Below are 16920 nucleotides of genomic sequence, written 5' to 3'. Positions count from 1 at the left end.
TTTCTCCAGCTTCAACTTTCCTTCAACTGAACTCCCCTCTTGACCATCTTGTTTTGCTTTATTTTAGCCATTGGCTTGGCCTGTCACATATTTAACTCCCTGAATATTTGAATTGGTGTTACCGGAAGCTTCATCCCCTCATCTACCCACATAACTTACTCCGCACCGACCCTCCGACCTCCGATCCCCACTCCGCAATATCTTCTCCCTCGCCGATGCTCCATCCATAACCTCACATCAACCAATCCACCTCCCCCGCAGAGAATCACCACCATGGCGCACTCTAAGCGCAACACCTCCCTTCCCCACTTTACCTCCTACGAGCGCGATCTCCTCAAATCAAGCTGGGGCACCAAACGCGGCGTCATCGGCCGCGACTCTTTCCTCCCATTCGGCTCGTGTCGACTCTGCCTACACCCGGCGCGGGAACCCGTCGTCGCCTGCGCCACCAACGGAGATCTCTTCTGTCGCGAATGCGCCATCAGCGACCTTCTCGCCCAGCGACAGGAAATCAAGCGTCTCGAAAAGGAACGCGATGAAGCCAAAAAGCGTCTTGCAGAGGAGGAGGAGCGGGCATTAGATGAAGCGCGAACACGGGAACTCCGTGATTTCGAACTAGTGAGCATGGGGTTAGATGCAGCAGCAAAGAAGAAGAACGGGTCAAGCCAATCACAAAATGACGAGAGCTCTAAGAAGCGGAAAGCAGATACCTCAGAGGCATTGGCTGCTTTCAAGGCGCGAGAGGTAGAAGTGGACGGGAAGCGGAAGAAGGTGTTCGAGTTGGATGATAAAGAGATGGCTAGAATTGCGCGCGAGGAGCAGGAACGGTTGAAGAATGAGTTAAAGAAAGAAAAGGTCTACTACTATTGTCTACTCTCCTTGGTAAGAAGCTCACTGACCATCCCCAGGAAGCAAACAAATCAGCCCTCCCATCCTTTTGGGTCCCCTCACTCACACCCACCACCGACCCGAACGAAATCGCCGCCAACAAAACCATTAAACTAACACCCATTTGCCCTGCTTCTACCGACTCTAACCGCCACAGCTACTCTCTCAAATCCTTAGTCGAGGTGCACTTCACTGAAGAAAAGGCCTCTGATGGCTCCCCGGCCCGTGTCTGCCCAAGCTGCAAGAAAACACTGACGAACGGGCTCAAAGCAATGCGTATGCTTATCGCCTTACCCACCACGTATTTTCTCAACGCGAATACTAACCTAGCTCTACTACATCCAGTAACGAAACCCTGCGGCCACGTCATCTGCCAACCATGCGTTAACAAATTCATGACTCCGCACGATGCGCCGGACCCGCACGCCTCGAAAGAAGAACAGGAGCAGACCGCTGCCCTGCATGGACGGATTCTATGTTATGTCTGCGAGACGGATGTCACACCGTCAAATGACAGTAACAAGGATTCTGTGTCGTCGGGGAAGAAGAAAAAGAAGGACAAGGAGGGGATCAAGCCTGGTTTGGTGGAGGTGAGCTCCGAAGGGACAGGGTTTGCGGGGAGAGGCGGGAATGTTGCAACTAAGTCGGGGGTTGCGTTTCAATGTTGATATGGTCTGCTTACGAGTCTGGTTTGGCGTGGAGTTGGTGAGTGGTTGATGGGTTCAGTGTGTGTGTGTGTATAAACCCGCGTTGGGGCGCAGAAGTTGGGTTACGAACTGGCTGTGGAGACAGCGCTATGGCTATACCTATATCTATATCTATACGACCTGGGTGAACGCCTTCATGAGCGATCAATATGTATACATATATAGATGCAATGTCAATCTATACAGAGCCGAAATCGACCTAATGATATCCCAGGCCATGCAAAGGGAATAATGATAAGTCTAAAATACAAATGAAGGAAACCTTTCCCTTCCAACTCACTATCCACAAACCCTCCATATCTCAATCTACACCACCAAACCAGATCTATTTCTTCTTGCTGGCATTGTTAAACTCCCTCACGACAACATCACACTTAACCTCCTGACACAGTCTCTTCCTGCGGCCAGCATCCAACTTGGCCGCAAACTCCAGACCACTAGCCCTCTCCACAGCCTCAAGCGGCACCTCAAACTCCGTCAAGCGCTTATCATTCGAGATCCTAGCATTAGGGAGCACAAACGCACCCAGCGCAACCTTACCCGCCGTAGCGGGGCCCTCCTCCGCATACACGACCTTGTAGAAGTGGGTCGGGACAGCAACATTCGGCGGGTTTCCAATAACCTCATACGAGACACGCCACTTTCCATCCTGATCGCGGTGAGGCAAGTAAAGAGGACCAGTAACCACGCGCACGGAGGGGTACTTCTTCGTCAAGTCACGGCAGAACTCCTCAAAGTGGGCCCAGTAGTCGCGGTTGAATCCCTCGCCGACCTGCGGACACATGTTCGACAGCGCGAAGGTCGCGTCCATGGCGTCCTGCGACCATTTGGCGTCCGCGGCGGGCACCTGGTGGCCGCGATCGTAGCCGGAGCGGAAGTAGTCGGACAGTTTGGCGCGGAATAGCGGCGGGATCGTCGTGTCTTCGAAGAATGTGCTGCCCTTGCGGTCCGCGTTCTTCTGTGCCAGGGACTGCGGGGTGATGTGTTCGGCCACCCAGGATGGGTTGCGTGTGCGACGGTCGTAGGCGCCGGCTAGGGGCGCAGAGAGGAGAGTGTCGGCTACCGGACCGGGGAAGCCATATTGGTAGATGCCGGCTGGGTCGACGGGGGAGCCGCTGGTTGGGGTGGGTTTGGGGGCGAGAGAGGGAGCGGCGGGTTGAGGGGCGGGGAGTTTGGAGGTGGTGGTGGTCGGAGGGTGAGGAGGGAGTTGTTGTTGGGGGAGTGGTTGCTGCTGCTGTTGTGGTTGGGGTCGAGGAGAGTAGAAGAGAGCCGTCAGACCGGCGCCCGTGGCGGCACTGGCGGCGGCGATGGCCGCGAAGGTGGCCTTGGACATGGTTGGCGGTGATGGAGGGAGGGAGGATGTCCAAGGGGAGGAGGAGAGGAGAGGAAGGATAAGGATGGAAGAGATGGATGGATAGAATCGGGACGGAGAAAAAAGTGGATTGCCGAAGAGAGTAAAATTGATGCTGAAGCGGAGACCAATCAGCGGGCGGCAATCAGATGATCAGGAAGTATAGCCTGAATGGTCCCAAAAGGGTAATCTACAAACACCGTGTCACTGGTAAGTTTTGGTCTTCACTTGTCTGGAGGAGTGCAACTGCCACTGGTGACTGTGTGTGGGCTATGATATGGACAGGGAATGACCGGAAATTCCCTAACAGCTGCTTCGAGACTTCTTTATATGCTATGCCAGCTTCGATGCCACGCTGGTCGGATGATCACTGTGTGCAGATGACCTACTGACCATGATGAAATGCCCCGGACTCCACATAGCATTCCCTGCAGCTATAAGGTCACTGGCCAAGGCTCGGTGAAGGACAGGAGATTCCCTGCAGTCGATCTAGAAGCATCCCGACTTTAGACAGGCAATTCCCGAGCAGCTTAGTAGTGAGCATTGAATCAACCCGTTCTTCTACTTGAGGCTATGGATTCTAATCAACTTTATTTCCCAGAATATGGCGGCTATCATTCATTTGCTCTTTTCTCTCACAATCTGTGATTTGCACCATCCTTCTTCATCCCATAATCATGGAATATACACAGGCACGCCGCATCAATATGGAAATCGTCCGGAAAATCAGCACGTCAGAAGACGAAATACTAGCAGATAAAATCGACTTTGACCTAACCATGGACAGTGTGCATCAGTGGTACGTTCAAGTCCGGGGAAAGCTCAAGAAATGGCATTTACAAGACCTTGTCAATCTTGAACTCCCTCATCCTCCTAAGGACGATTCCTCCATCTGGGAGAACTGGAAATATCTATCAGATTGCGTCAAAATCTACATACTTCACAACATACCAAAGGGATATATCTTCGATCCTCGCTTTACGCCGCAGGCCACGGAATATGCCGACGTCCTATTAAAGACATGCCTCAAAATCGCCTCGACTCCCATTGCTAAAAATTTGGTGATACGGTACAGGGGTCTGATGGACTTTAGCCAAAGCGCTCCCCATGTTTCATACAAGGATGACGTTGAGTTGTTGGCAAGAATAGTTTCATCATGCAACGAGCTGGATCCAACGTTTATCTCGCCTCTTCAGGCTACTTGCATTCTGCTTTCGCGACTCTCAAAGCGACATTCGGAAGGAAAAAACTACGCGCACATCGTCTATGCAAGGACTACCCCCGAGGAAGCCTCGAAAATGACCTGGGACGACTTCAACAAGCTTTGGGAGGAGCTTTTGCATATGAAAATTCCTTGAGATGCTCATGGTTGAGACGATGCTTTGAAAAGCATCTTGCTAAAGGCGGAATTATGAAAAACGAAAATTGAAATCCAAGATGTCTTGCTGAGAGCAGCCCAACTCATTTTCTTAACTTATTGATGCGTCTTTCTTGTACATGGTGCTATTATGGGATATTGTATGGTCATTGCGATGGGCGGTCTATCGGTGATTTGGCTGTAGGCACGATCATGTTCATTTTCCGTCGCTTGTATTCAGCAGGCTTCAAGGTTGTCTTCATGTATATGCGGTGCGCATACTTGTTCTTGTAGCTAATATAGAAGACATGCTGAGGTTGACTTGTGTCTCTCAGGTGTAGTAATGATCTACGCTTGGCTATGCATTGACGATCTGGCAATCCCTTCTATGTTCTTACATCATTACAACGCTGCGCGCATATTGTAAGAAGATTGAAGTGCATCACATTCTCGAGCCAGGCCACTGCAAAGAAGCAAGCCATTGACAACGATCTCTGCCCCAGTCTGCATATGCATTCATACATCGCCCCTCCTGCATCCAAATAGTCCACTATAACACATCCATCAATCCCATTCTTCGCAAATCCTCCTTATCTCAAGCTCCTCCCACCCCTCCAAACCCCACCGTGTAAAGTATCAACCACCTCAGATACAGTGGTGCTGTCGCAAACAGACGTGACAATCGGTATAGGTCAGGCAGATGGCGGAATTGAAGCATCTAGGATGAGAACAGCGAAGTGGACGATTAGTGTCCTGAACATCATTAACGTCTCTTTTCTTGCTGGTGGTATCACCTTGGTCTCCGGCATTGCCAGCCAGCTTCGTCTCTGCTTGGAGGGCCTCAACTTCAGCCAAGGCCTGGTCCAACTCGGGACACAGAGAGTCCGCAGCTACAGCAACCACGGTTCCGCTCTCATCTTTCAACATGTAGCCACCATCCTGATCGTACAGGACAGTCTCGGGATTTTCCCGGACTACTTGGTTGAGTTGCTCACGCGTCTCGACCACCTTCGCGCCCTGGGGAATGGGTGCAGTGTAGCGAGTGAGAGACATGGCGGAGCTTGAAGAGACGAGAATCAGAACCAGGAGTTTACCAAGGGATTGGATGGGAGACATGATTGCTTGATGTTGTGCTTTGGAGCGTACCTGCTTGGGAATAAAGATGATAGAGGGAGAAGAGGATGGAGACGAAAACAATCCTCGAGTCGGTTTGGGGGGCGGCGATTGAGGGTGCTTTTATATTAGAAATGAGGAGGCTGTCTTGCTGGCAAAGTGATGCCAGTGAGTAATTGATTCTGGTGCTTGTGTAGCCCAAGTTGAGAGGGGAAGTGTCTTTGATCAAATCGAATTGATACTTTTCTAGTGCTGGTTGCCTGCCATCATGTGACAGAGCCCCCTTGTACGTCACTCGACGCCGAAGATAGACTTTGGGTGCCTTTCACGTTGCACTTTATTCATGGCTAGTTTGGCCGGTGCGACAATTTCTCTGGGCACCGCGGCTTGCGTGGTTGCACTGCTCGGGGCATAATCCACGTTGTTATATCAACTTGGCTCGTCTTAGCATTCTCCTTCTCTCCTGACTACTGACGTTTCTCCGACAATTACTTCATGATTTGTCAACAGGTATTTGATATCTCATGCGGTTGCATTTGTACCACTTTTATATTCTCCGGACAGTGGCAGCAGGTACAGGCTTATCTGATAATTGAGTGTGCAGGGGAGATCAGTCTGCAGGAGAGCCATGGACTGAAGAGCCACTGCGTCAGTCATACACAATTGACCATTCGAAAGATAGCGAGCATGAATATTCTTCTCTTGTCAACAATCATGTCACCTGGTTTGACAGGCTATACACAGATGACTACCCAGGGCAAGAATGACACTCTTCTGCTTCTCCAGACTCCGTCATATAGAGTCAAATGGATGGTACTTCGGGTTCCGATTCAAGATTTGGGGTCTGACATGTACCAAGAAGAAGAACTATAAATGCTTCCTAGAGCCTTGGCTCTCAAAGCTACGCAGAGGCATTGACCACTGGGAAGTATGTGCCATCCTGAGGTATGGCTGTCATGACTGGAATCTGGAGTGCTACTGGTGACTGACGATCAACTAAAATCTTAGGCTAACTCGCGCCGACCATTCATGCGGCCCTCAGATCCTCTTACGCCCCATAGTCCCACGCTAATGCAACCGGCAACGCCGAAAAACTTGCCCTCGCCGCCATGTCATCTAGCTTTTGCGAGAGTGCGCTTCTCGTTGGGAGTGGAACATTCAAGTAAGGTTACCTTCGGACTGATTTAGGGTCAAGCGTGTCGGATCAAGGTTAAAGTGTGCCACAATCTCTGGATACTACGTTTCTTTCGCTAGAACGCATGCTTAGGTACGTCTGTGGCATATAACGTGAATAGCACCCCGGCTTCTGGATCATGCATTTTTACTGCAAAGCGGACGTATGTCTCCAGAGAAGATGATTCGCTTGCACAAGGAGAACTGTCTTCCGCAGCAATTTGCTAGCAGTTTTGAATAATGGAACTCAGCCTCCGAGGTAAATTAGACGTCTAGTAGAAGTCTAGTTCTCGATAGCTGGCAGTCTACATCACGTTACAACTTTCATGAGCAGGAACCGCAAGGTAAAGTCTACTTAAGGCCTTCCGCTCTAGCTGATGAATTGGAGTTCCCATACCGCCAACCATGTTGCGCGTCGCATGCATGGGCTCACTTCCAGGGAGGACGTACATACTACTATACGCTTATCACGGACTCCGAGCCATTCAGGGCTGTTGCCTGGCGCTGGCGCTGGCAATATATCGTAAGTTTAGACATACTGCTACGTGACTCGCCATGACCAATTTCGTTGCTGCAGCTCATGGCCCGATGAGAAATTAGCCTGGGGACCTTGGAGTCTGGTGGTAGGGCGACTAGCGGACAGGGGCGTTGAAGGCGCGATGAGTTGTACAAGGGGCTCGGGAGGGGGACGAGGCTCCGAGCAGCGTATTATCATGTTTCCTTAAGACTTGGTAGTTTAAACCTCGCCCGAGTGGCTCCTCTATGAGCCTCTCCAACGGTGCCGCAGAGATGCAGTGAAAGGGCGATTCGTTGGCTGCAGGCAAGGGGAGAAAAAGAAAGAAGTTCAAGAGGAACAAAGCCGCTGTTTGGATCAAAGCAGCGTTGTTGCCCGCAAGGTCCCCAGGTTATCTAATCGCCCGCCGCGTGACATGATATCATGAAATCCAAGGCTCCCCCAAACTCTCTTTCCTTTCCCCTTTGAAAAGTCTCGTTCTTTCTTCCCCGTCAGTGTCTTTTCGCTGGCATTAATTGCTGGCAATTTCGCCTTCTATTCATCATGGCTGCCAGCAATGACCTACGGGGCTGGGTCATGAGCGCCGTGTCAGGCGTGGGTAAGTCTTTCTTCTATATAGTACTTAAGTTTCGCTAGCTAACATAATCCAGCTTGTGTCTTGGGATCGTCTGTCATTTGTGTGGATCTTGTTTTACGGCGATTGTCTCGCCGCAAAAGCTTTCAGATCGTCCATAACAATGGCTTCTTATCTGCGTCATTGTGTCTGAGCGCGGGCGTCATGGTATTTCTCTCTGACCAGTTGACCCTAACTTTGGTACCATGCTGACCGCGCTAGCTTTACACTTCTCTCTATAGCATGCTGCCTACTTCTCATCGGTACCTGACTCGAGCTGGCTTGTCCCCCTCGCTTGCTGCATACGTGCTTATCGGTCTCTTTCTGGCGGGCGCGGTCATCATCCGTTTGGCATCGGCACTATTGCATCGCTACATACCGTCACATGTCGTCGACTGTGCTCATACACATGAGCCACACCCCACCTCTGATCATGAACACGGGGGCAAGCCAGACGGTCATTTACACTCCCACGACCCTAACCATCTGAATGAGCGAACTCCTCTTTTGACTCACAAGTCTTCCCCGGCCACTGTGACCGTCCCCGCAGCTGGTGAAGACCCCGGCGCACTTGTGCGAAGGGAATCCCTGCATATCCGCTTGACACGACGCATTAGTCGTCTGGTTGGCGGAGTCAAATCACATTGCGATGAGAATGGTCCCTGTTTTGGCTTCTCGCAGGCGTGCGGGCACGAATGCACCAAGACCCTCGAGGGACCGGAAATCTCTGTCCTGGATGACGGCACCGTGCGCCCGCCGCTGCCGCACCCCCACAGCATATCCGTGCAAGTGGACTCGGCACGACTAGATGATCTGGAGGCAAACCTGCCATCCTCGCAAATTCGACGTCAAGAGGCGAGTTCCTCTTCTTCCCGGACCGGGCTCCTTGACGACCAGGATATGGCGCCGGAAGACGGTACTAAGCCGCCACCCAATCCCCAACACCATCACCATGTGCCACAGAACGCCTTTCTCTCCATCGGTCTGCAGACATCTATAGCAATTGCCTTGCACAAGTTGCCGGAGGGGTTTATCACCTATGCCACGAACCATGCGAGCCCGACTTTAGGTCTCACGGTTTTCTTGGCTCTTTTCATCCACAACATCAGCGAAGGATTCGCCATGGCCTTACCTCTGTATCTCGCGCTGCATTCGCGCGGCTGGGCCATGTTCTGGTCAAGCTTGCTAGGCGGCATCAGCCAACCTGCAGGCGCTGCGCTGGCAGCTCTCTGGATATGGGGTGCTCGGCGTGCTAATGGCGACGATGCCGCTGGCCCGTCCTGGGGCGTCTACGGCGGTATGTTTGCCGCGACGGCGGGCGTCATGATCTCGGTTGCTCTGCAGCTGTTCAGCGAAGGCCTTACCCTAACTCACAATCGGGGAATGTGCACTGGGTTCGCTATCGGAGGAATGGTCCTGATGGGGCTCAGTTTCGCCCTGACTGCATAGTCATACTAAACGGCGTTGGTGGTAAAAGTATTTCAAGATGCAGCGCATTCTTATACTAGAACACTTAGTCAAGAGATAGCATTCCTGGCGTTAGGTTTATGATTAGGAAACGAGTAACGAAAGACCATATATACTGTCTCACTACGAGTCCACTTGCTAGTTCGCCCCGTAATACAGAGATACTGCCACTACCATTTAAGTACCCGAAGGATCATACCATTCTAGTATAACCGCCAATCATTCATTATATCATACACTATACAGAATCCATATCCAACGCCAGCCATATGCAATCTACCACTCACAGAGTAGACAATCACGCCTTCTTCGCAGCAGCCTCGCGCTCCCTCTTTCTGGCCAAATACCTCTCCTTCGCACTCATAACATCCCCCTCCGTCTTGCGACTGCGACTCCGCTCCGCAATCTCCTTCTGCCGCGCCGCCTCGGCCTCCTCCTCCTGTCTCGCCCGCTCCTCCAACTGCGATGCAATCATCTCCGTCTGGCGCGCACGCTGTCCACCGCGTTCGGCCTGCTTCTGCGCCCCAAACCTCGAAGCCTGCACCGCAGCCCTCGACGCCGCCGCAGCCGCCGCATCCTTCTCCTTCTGCGTCTGCTTCGGCTTCGGCGCGACATTCAACCCCGCCGACAACAACTGCCTCTTATCCACCACCTGACCCTCATCATTAACCGCAATATGCGCCCCCTTGGCATTCAACTCCTCCGCCATCTGCGCCTCACTCTTCTCCTTCTTCTCCTTCTCCCCTTCCTCCTTCTCCTCCTCACCCACACCACCACCCTCCTTCACCTTCTTCGCCGCCTCCTCCGCCGCCTTCACAACAGCCTCATGCCTCTCCTCCCCACGCGACAACATATCCCGATAAAAGTCCACCATCCCAGACCCCCCATTCTTCTTCCGTCTCTCCTCCTCCTCCTTCTCCCGCGCCTCTTCCTCCGCCTGCACCCGCCGCAACTCCTCCTGCTGCGCCTTATACGCCGCCGTCACGAACTTCTCCTTGTCCGCGAACTCGTCGCCCTCGGCTTCGCGCTCCTTCGCGAGCAGACGATCCCGCGCTCGCATTTGATCCCGTTTACGGATCTCCGCGCTGCGCAGCAACGACGTCATGTATTTCGGCACGGTCGAGCCGCTCTCACTATCCGAGGCCTTCTTGTCCTTGTTCGGTTTCGCGTGTAGGCTGTCGTACACCGCGTCGTAGGAGTAGATTGTCGGGTCGAGTTCGGAGGCTTCCGCCGCGTGTTTTCGGCTGCTATGGAGGGCGGATAGGTTGGTGTAGGGTTTTGTAGTGTCGAGGTCTTTGGATTTGGGTTTCGGTTTGCTGCTGGTGGAGGTGTTGAGGCCGTAGGTGGGGGTGTTTGTTGCTTCTCCTTCTTCTTCGTCGGAGGCGTCCGCGAATATAGAGCTCTTGTTGAGCGGTTTCATGTTTGGTGGTTTGGGTGCGCCGGATGATGATGATGATGCGCCGGGAGCGAGGAGCTTGCGTTTCGCGGGGCGAGCTTCCTCTTCTTCGTTGTTGGTAGGAGTGAGATCGTCGAGGCCGCCTATCGTCGTGATTTCAATTGCGCCACCGCCGCTGCTAGGGCCTTTCTTGACACTGGTAGTAGGTTGGGGTTCATCGTCGTCGGAGTCGTCGCCGAAGATAGGTTTCTTGCGTTTCGGCGCGGGGGGGTTAGGTCGAGAGGTGGGTTTGGAGGAGGGGTTGAGGCCGAAGCCTAGCTTTGGGGGAGGCATGTTATCCCTTTGTTTTTCCTAACCGAATTGATATATATATTTTCCGTAGACCTTAAGAAGATGAGAATGGAAGGAAGATGAAGATGAAGCTAGTAGAAACCCATGATGCACGTCACGTGGACCCCTACCCTCCGGTTTGATTTTCTTATCTTATCACACGTGACACATTACTTTACTCCCCTGGCCCCCATCTCATCTCCGATTCCCCGAAAGCCACAAGTAAATACGTAGTTAGTGGCCCGCAACAACACAGCACAACCCCGGAAAGCCACAAAGGCAATCAATCAAAATGTCCTACTACTTCACGATCCTCTCCCCGACGGACGTGCCCCTATTCAACATCGCCTTCGGCACATCCAAGTCCGGGGGCGACGGGATCGCCCGTTTCCGATTCCCGGATACAGCGCAGTACATGAACCAGTTTATTATCCATTCGAGTTTGGATATTGTTGAGGAGGCGCAGTGGATGAATGGGAATATGTATGTCCTCTTTTTCTCTTTATGGTTACTATGTGTGGAATTGAAGCGCATGTTAATACTGGGTGATGTCTGGCAGGTACCTCAAACACATCGACACCTACCCCCCCGCATCAGCATACATCTCCGCGTTCTTGACCCCCTCCGGGGCAAGATTCCTTCTTCTGCATCAGCCGCCTCAATTAGCTTCGAATAGTGGGCAGGGGGCCGGTGGGAGTGGTTCGATGGGCGGGTCGATGTCCGGGTCGTTGTTGTTGGGGTCTGCGGGCGGGTCGTCGCGCGCGTCGGCGAGCTCGATAGCTAATAATCCGACGTCGCCGCAGACGGAGGAGGCCGTGCGGCAGTTTATGACTGAGGTTTATGAGAATTATGTGAAGACGGTGATGAGTCCGTTTTATAGGCAGGGGATGGAGATTAAGAGTCCTGTGTTTAGGGGAAGGGTTACGGCTGCGGGGAGGAAGTGGTTATAGGGTTGATTTATTTGTGGTTTGATTTGATGCGGCTGTGGGCTGGTTTGGTTTGGTTGAGGCGTTTAGTGGTTACTACTCTCTGTACATGGTGTTTGGAAGATACCAGATTCATATTCAATGTATGCATGTCCATAAATCGTATTCATAGCTTCGTTACTATTCCTTGTCCTTGTCCGTCCTGATGATGACTCCTCTATCCCGGTGGCAGATCGTTCCTCCAATGTTGACAGCGCTGAATGATATCCCAGAGTTGATCCCGATAAAGTCAGAAGGCCTCTGTGGGCGAGGAGTAGCAAAGAGGTAAAAGAGAAAAAGGCAAAGGTTGGACCATTTTCACGCCACCTATCATACCGTCATCTGCGGAGCCAGCTTCTTCACAGTCACGGCTTTGAAGTTCTCCACTGCGTGCAACACGTCCTCTAGTTTGGCTACTGCCCCGAAGATGCCTCCCTCCATCTTAACTGACTCGATGGCACTCACATGAAGGGACGGTTCGCTGGCTGCAGTTCCGTCTTCAAGCACCACGCAGTCAAAGCCTCGGTCGTTGGCCTCGCGCATAGTCGTAGCAACGCACACATCGGTCGTTACACCCACTAACACCAGGTTCTTAATACCGCGATTGCGAAGGATGAGTTCGAAGTCGGTGTGTGCAAACGCACTCCGGCCTGGTTTGTCGATTACCGGTTCCCCGTGAACTGGGTACAATTCGTCAACGGTGTCGTGACCCACCTCGCCACGTATCAGCAGACGGCCTAGGGGTCCGGGAGATCCAATCCCCATGCCAGAAGCATTGTTTTGTGAACGGTAGGCCTCTCTACTAGACAGCGTTGACAAATCGGGCCGATGCCCTGGACGATGTCAGTAATCGAAGGAAGAAGAGGAGAACTTTCTCCTACCTTCCCGGGTGTGGTAAATAGGAAAGCCAGATGAACGGAATGCATCCAGCAGATGTTGTAATTTAGGAATTAGTGCCTGATTAGCCGATATGTCGTAGCCCTGAAGGCTCATGTATCCACCCGGCAAACAGACTGCGTTGGCATCCCATTAGTAAAAAGCTCAGCCAGGACCCACACGACCACATGGAATCATACGCACAGTCCTTTTGCATGTCAATAATTACTAACGCCGTCGTATAAGGTGTCAGCGTCGCATCGTGCGGCCAATCGTAGGGTACCGCTGCGATCTGGCCCTTCCGGACCTTATGATGAGGGACCTGCCGAGGCTTTTCGACAATCGGGCCGTGGTTGTGTGTGGCGTTCAGAACAGTCAGCGTCCAAATCCCAGGAGTTCCAGCTGCAACTAGCATGAACGGGCAATCCATCAACCGGGATGTGCGCCGCCGCTTCCTAGTCTCCTCAGTGAGCCCGTTGCGCGGGCGATAGTGGCCCCCGCGATCGCATCGCAACCAGACCTTGGCAGTCCGCCCCGGTTTCTTTTCCGTGGGAGTGCTGGACGACTTGACTACGACGTTGTATCCATGAGCTTTTCCGTGTGCCTGCACTGCTGCAAGAAGCGTCGCCCTTTAAGGAAGATCACCACGATGTGAGTTATCAGATCCACTATGGAGCCACAGCGGACCGATCCGCTACCCGACGTGTGGCAAGGGGCACAGAGAGGGTGGGAAAGGAGGAGAGGGAGTGAACGGGGCCAAACTCACTTATCAGGATATGTCCCCTCTGGCGGGGGAAGTAGTTGCATGGACATGTCCGGAATATCTTGTAAGTCACTGGGTGCATCCAGGTTCAGATCGGTAGGATCCGCCATGGTGACAGATGGTGGGGAAGAGAGGGTCTGGCAGGACACATCAGCGTCATCAGACAGAGATCCATGACTCTCATTGGGACAGAGGATAGCGCGAGCAGGAAAAAAAATCAAGAATAGGAGGTCATCGTGTCCATGTGGAAATGGGGGGGGCCGCAGCGAGTGCGTGGAAGCACCTTCTTAAGACAGGGACGGGAACCGGGATTCAATGTGTGCGTGGATATAGCGTCACGACTGGTGTATGCCTTGGGGGCCCCGGGTTGTGGCGGGATCTTAAGCCAGAACACTGGAGTCGTGAGGGCCATAAAAGAAAAGGTATACATACAAGAGGAAGATCAGACGCGGGAGCAAGACTTGCCGAAAGCAGTTTCTTCGAACTCAAGTAGTGAAAAGAGCTTCAACAGGGGCGAAAGCAATCAGCAGGAGCACAGCTCCGTGAGAACAGAACGGCGTGGCAGGAGAAAGTGAGTGAGTGAGTCGCTGCCGTGTGTGTTCACAAATCATCACGTGCTTGTGGCCCGTGCCCGCAGCTCTTCGGCTGTAGTCTTAAAAGCGCGTCTGCCTCTTCACTGTTCGCAACACTCATTCCTCTTCACTTCACACTTCGATGTCTCTTCTTATCCTCTCCAGCTGAGATTCTTCTCTCCATCTCGCCTCATCACTTGTCATCCCATACAAACTCAGTGGTGGCTCTGTCTTCCATCAAATTCAGGTATAAAAGGAAACACTCTGCATCTTCAAGGACATAAGGACATGCTAACATTTGAGTCAGATAAAAGAAAGGCAAAGAAGAAAGAAAACAAAACAGAAAACAGAGATGAAATGAAAGAAAGTGAAAACAGCAACCGAACACGAGCCTCAGAAGAACAAGCTTATTCCTGCTTGTTCTTCTGGGGCTCGTGTTCGATGCTGTACTCAACCTGCTCGGGTACTTGAGCCAAAAAGCAATCCCCGGCGGGAGGGTATGGGCAGAGCTCCTCTTCAACCTGCGTGGCGGACGACTGTGGCAAGATATAGCTGTCATCTTCTGGCATACCTTGCGAGGAGAGAAACTGATAGCTTGGCCCCCCTGCCAAGGTGTCGGCGGGGGGGTATGGCAACAGCAACAACTGGTCAAGTTGCGTGGCAGACGACATGCTCACCATGCCACTGTCGTCTGCCACGCAACTTGACCAGTTGTTGCTGTTGCTGTTGGCGCCCGTTGGCAGGTTATCCTGCTCTCCAGACGACGGAGTGATGCCAGCGGGCACAGATTCTTCCGATTCATGTGCTGCGGATGAGTTATTGGGAGCACTTGAGTCGCCCAATTCCTGGGCCTTTGAGGTTGAATCTTCATCATTTGCGCGCAAAAAATCGAATCCGTCTTCGCCAGTCAGCGCAAGTGTCTGTCGCAAGCCACCGCTCGGAAGAACAAGTCTGGAACGTCCGCTGTTAGCCAAAATCCCACATTGGTGTCGGAGGACTTACTTTGTATCACTCTCGGTCCACATCTCACCCTTTGACTTCTCGAACTTGAGTCTGTGGGGGCAATACGTGCCTTGGTGGTAAAATATGCAGTTTGCACAGGCCGCCCTGTGCAGGGCTCGGCCACCAAGGCTAGGCGAAATGATGCATTTAGCAAGGGGGCCGAGGGTCTGGCACCTGTCACATCGCTCAACCTCCTCTCCTCGACGGTAGAGTAAAGCCGCGGTGACAGCCTCTCTGTCTCTGATACGTCTTTCGACGGGTTGGCCGTTCTCAATGGTCCACTCAAGGGCTCTAACAACGTCAAGCACGGTAGCAACTTGCTTGTCGAACTTGGTTAGTTTCAGCTTGCTAGTGGCCTCCAGATTTGCGGCATCGTTCTGGGCTGGTGGTATGTGAGCAGAATGATACGAGATGTATGGGAGGCATCAGACCTTCAGGCAGACGCAGCCTAGCGTCTTTGGCCTCTTGCAGGGCGTCAGCAATACGTCTCTCCACCTCAGCGTTGTCGATGGCCGGCATATTATCAACTAGTCTGCTTCGACCAGATCTCAAGATTCGAGACACAGAGAATGTTCAACAAGCGACACTAATACCGATCGAAATCTTCAAACGAGCTCTCGTGATAGCCTAGTTACTATGATAACTGAGGGTATAAGAAGCGACTAACCAAGAAGCGTTAGCGTCAGAGGGAGATGTTTTCCGGGGGAAGTGCTGGGCCACGTGTTGCTTTTAGATCATAACAGAAGAAGTGAATGGACTCTCACCGGGCCAGTCATGGCTCAAGGTTGTCCCAGCGAGTCAGAAGGAAGAAAACTGTTCCAGCAGACCCGCCAGGGTGCTCACAGTGCACTGTGTTGTGCCCTCAGTTGGTGTGGTGGTTCAAGCACAAGGGCTAGTCAGTTCACGACTTCACTCTCCATCTACAGAATGTGCAATGGCCTATATTCATGTGAAGGATATGCATTCATCGAGGTCAGAAGCTGGAGGGTGGTCACCAAGTGTCACAATGTACTGTTGATAATACTGTTGAATATCACACTCTTCAGGAGCCACACTATAATCACCAAACATTGCTAAAGATACTGTCTCATTCACCCATATCTACAACTCTTTGTAGCCTCCATGAATTCAATCAAGTACTAAACCACAAATGAATGAAACCGCGCAGTCCATCCACAAACGGGTAATCTCAGCATCTATCGACCCTATAGTAGCTTCGACGAGTCCAATTCAAAACACCAAGCCCAGCGATCTGAAGTCTCAACGAAGCCAGCCTGCTATCCATCGTCCAGGTCATCTCCAGCCTTCTGCCTCATGCACTTTTCATATAAATTTTGAAAGGCACAGTCCAGTCTAAGTATCGATTCTGCATGTCTCTTTAGAGTTTATCCTCTTTTGGTATCCCAGCAAGCTAAACAATCTTCACTAGAGCCTTGATAGCTACCACGATTCAATCACCCGTATTGACTGATCTACAACCCACCTGACGACTGACAATTCCAAGTCAATGTCAAAGCAACATGACTTGCCAGTGAAGTGGTAGCTCATGCCCAGCGCGTGGGGAATCCACCAGGAAGAACAACAGAAGAAGCTGGAATCTCGTCTCTTTAGTGGCTCGTTTCTTGGATTAAGCAAGGACTAAATATGCAGGGCTCGGCGATTCGAAGGGTATTAGGACATTTATCATTGCAAAATAGATCTCGGTGGTAGTAGCCAAAAATAAGCTACCAGAATTGCTTATTCTAGGGGATTTACTGTCATCTGAAATATCGTTACGATGCAAGTTTAGTTTATCTCCGGGAATTACTGCTCCAAGGTAATTTTAAGTACTAG

At 51.9% G+C, this 16920-nt stretch overlaps 9 protein-coding genes across 9 annotated transcripts; 4 read left to right on the top strand and 5 right to left on the bottom strand.

The window, feature by feature from the left end:
• The first annotated feature begins 62 nt into the window (after positions 1-62).
• On the top strand, positions 63-1720 carry BO79DRAFT_240070 (putative RING finger domain protein). Its single transcript, XM_025684987.1, has 3 exons — positions 63-855; positions 909-1164; positions 1234-1720. Exons 1-3 carry the CDS (start codon positions 274-276, stop codon positions 1554-1556), a joined length of 1161 nt encoding a protein of 386 aa, XP_025535914.1. The 5' UTR covers positions 63-273; the 3' UTR covers positions 1557-1720.
• A 78-nt stretch (positions 1721-1798) lies between these two features.
• Positions 1799-3206, bottom strand: BO79DRAFT_211010 (DNA/RNA non-specific endonuclease). Its single transcript, XM_025682930.1, has one exon. The coding sequence runs from the start codon at positions 2926-2928 to the stop codon at positions 1921-1923; it is 1008 nt and encodes a 335-aa protein (XP_025535913.1). The 5' UTR covers positions 2929-3206; the 3' UTR covers positions 1799-1920.
• A 417-nt stretch (positions 3207-3623) lies between these two features.
• Positions 3624-4480, top strand: BO79DRAFT_273870 (uncharacterized protein; the record flags this gene model as incomplete). The annotated part of the gene is made up of 1 exon (XM_025687546.1): positions 3624-4480. One exon carries the CDS (start codon positions 3624-3626, stop codon positions 4302-4304), a length of 681 nt encoding a protein of 226 aa, XP_025535912.1. The 3' UTR covers positions 4305-4480.
• A 359-nt stretch (positions 4481-4839) lies between these two features.
• Positions 4840-5630, bottom strand: BO79DRAFT_48958 (uncharacterized protein). The gene has a single exon (XM_025689326.1). It carries the CDS (start codon positions 5417-5419, stop codon positions 4949-4951), a length of 471 nt encoding a protein of 156 aa, XP_025535911.1. The 5' UTR covers positions 5420-5630; the 3' UTR covers positions 4840-4948.
• A 1965-nt stretch (positions 5631-7595) lies between these two features.
• On the top strand, positions 7596-9276 carry BO79DRAFT_201575 (Zn(2+) transporter ZRT3). The gene is made up of 3 exons (XM_025681585.1): positions 7596-7701; positions 7754-7884; positions 7939-9276. The coding sequence occupies exons 1-3, from the start codon at positions 7647-7649 to the stop codon at positions 9163-9165; spliced, it is 1413 nt and encodes a 470-aa protein (XP_025535910.1). The 5' UTR covers positions 7596-7646; the 3' UTR covers positions 9166-9276.
• A 178-nt stretch (positions 9277-9454) lies between these two features.
• Positions 9455-10957, bottom strand: BO79DRAFT_240066 (splicing regulator NSRP1-like domain-containing protein). Its single transcript, XM_025684986.1, has one exon. It carries the CDS (start codon positions 10910-10912, stop codon positions 9482-9484), a length of 1431 nt encoding a protein of 476 aa, XP_025535909.1. The 5' UTR covers positions 10913-10957; the 3' UTR covers positions 9455-9481.
• A 194-nt stretch (positions 10958-11151) lies between these two features.
• BO79DRAFT_179842 (TRAPP subunit TRS20) lies at positions 11152-11919 on the top strand. The gene is made up of 2 exons (XM_025680056.1): positions 11152-11392; positions 11469-11919. The coding sequence occupies exons 1-2, from the start codon at positions 11202-11204 to the stop codon at positions 11857-11859; spliced, it is 582 nt and encodes a 193-aa protein (XP_025535908.1). The 5' UTR covers positions 11152-11201; the 3' UTR covers positions 11860-11919.
• Positions 11920-12015: 96 nt separating this feature from the next.
• On the bottom strand, positions 12016-14062 carry BO79DRAFT_201566 (cysteine hydrolase family protein; the record flags this gene model as incomplete). The annotated part of the gene is made up of 6 exons (XM_025681584.1): positions 13946-14062; positions 13517-13650; positions 12955-13379; positions 12756-12887; positions 12211-12707; positions 12016-12135 (listed from the first exon to the last, which is right to left on the bottom strand). The coding sequence occupies exons 2-6, from the start codon at positions 13621-13623 to the stop codon at positions 12016-12018; spliced, it is 1281 nt and encodes a 426-aa protein (XP_025535907.1). The 5' UTR covers positions 13624-13650; positions 13946-14062.
• Positions 14063-14492: 430 nt separating this feature from the next.
• BO79DRAFT_221028 (DUF3716 domain-containing protein) lies at positions 14493-15606 on the bottom strand (the record flags this gene model as incomplete). Its single annotated transcript, XM_025683505.1, has 3 exons — positions 14493-15036; positions 15088-15469; positions 15519-15606. The coding sequence occupies 3 exons, from the start codon at positions 15604-15606 to the stop codon at positions 14493-14495; spliced, it is 1014 nt and encodes a 337-aa protein (XP_025535906.1).
• Positions 15607-16920: the final 1314 nt, after the last annotated feature.

This window comes from Aspergillus costaricaensis (genome assembly GCF_003184835.1).
Source record: "Aspergillus costaricaensis CBS 115574 unplaced genomic scaffold BO79scaffold_34, whole genome shotgun sequence".
NCBI lineage: Eukaryota > Fungi > Ascomycota > Eurotiomycetes > Eurotiales > Aspergillaceae > Aspergillus > Aspergillus costaricensis.
The sequence above is the reverse complement of the archived record's forward strand: the minus strand, read 5'-3'. Positions and strand labels throughout refer to the sequence as shown.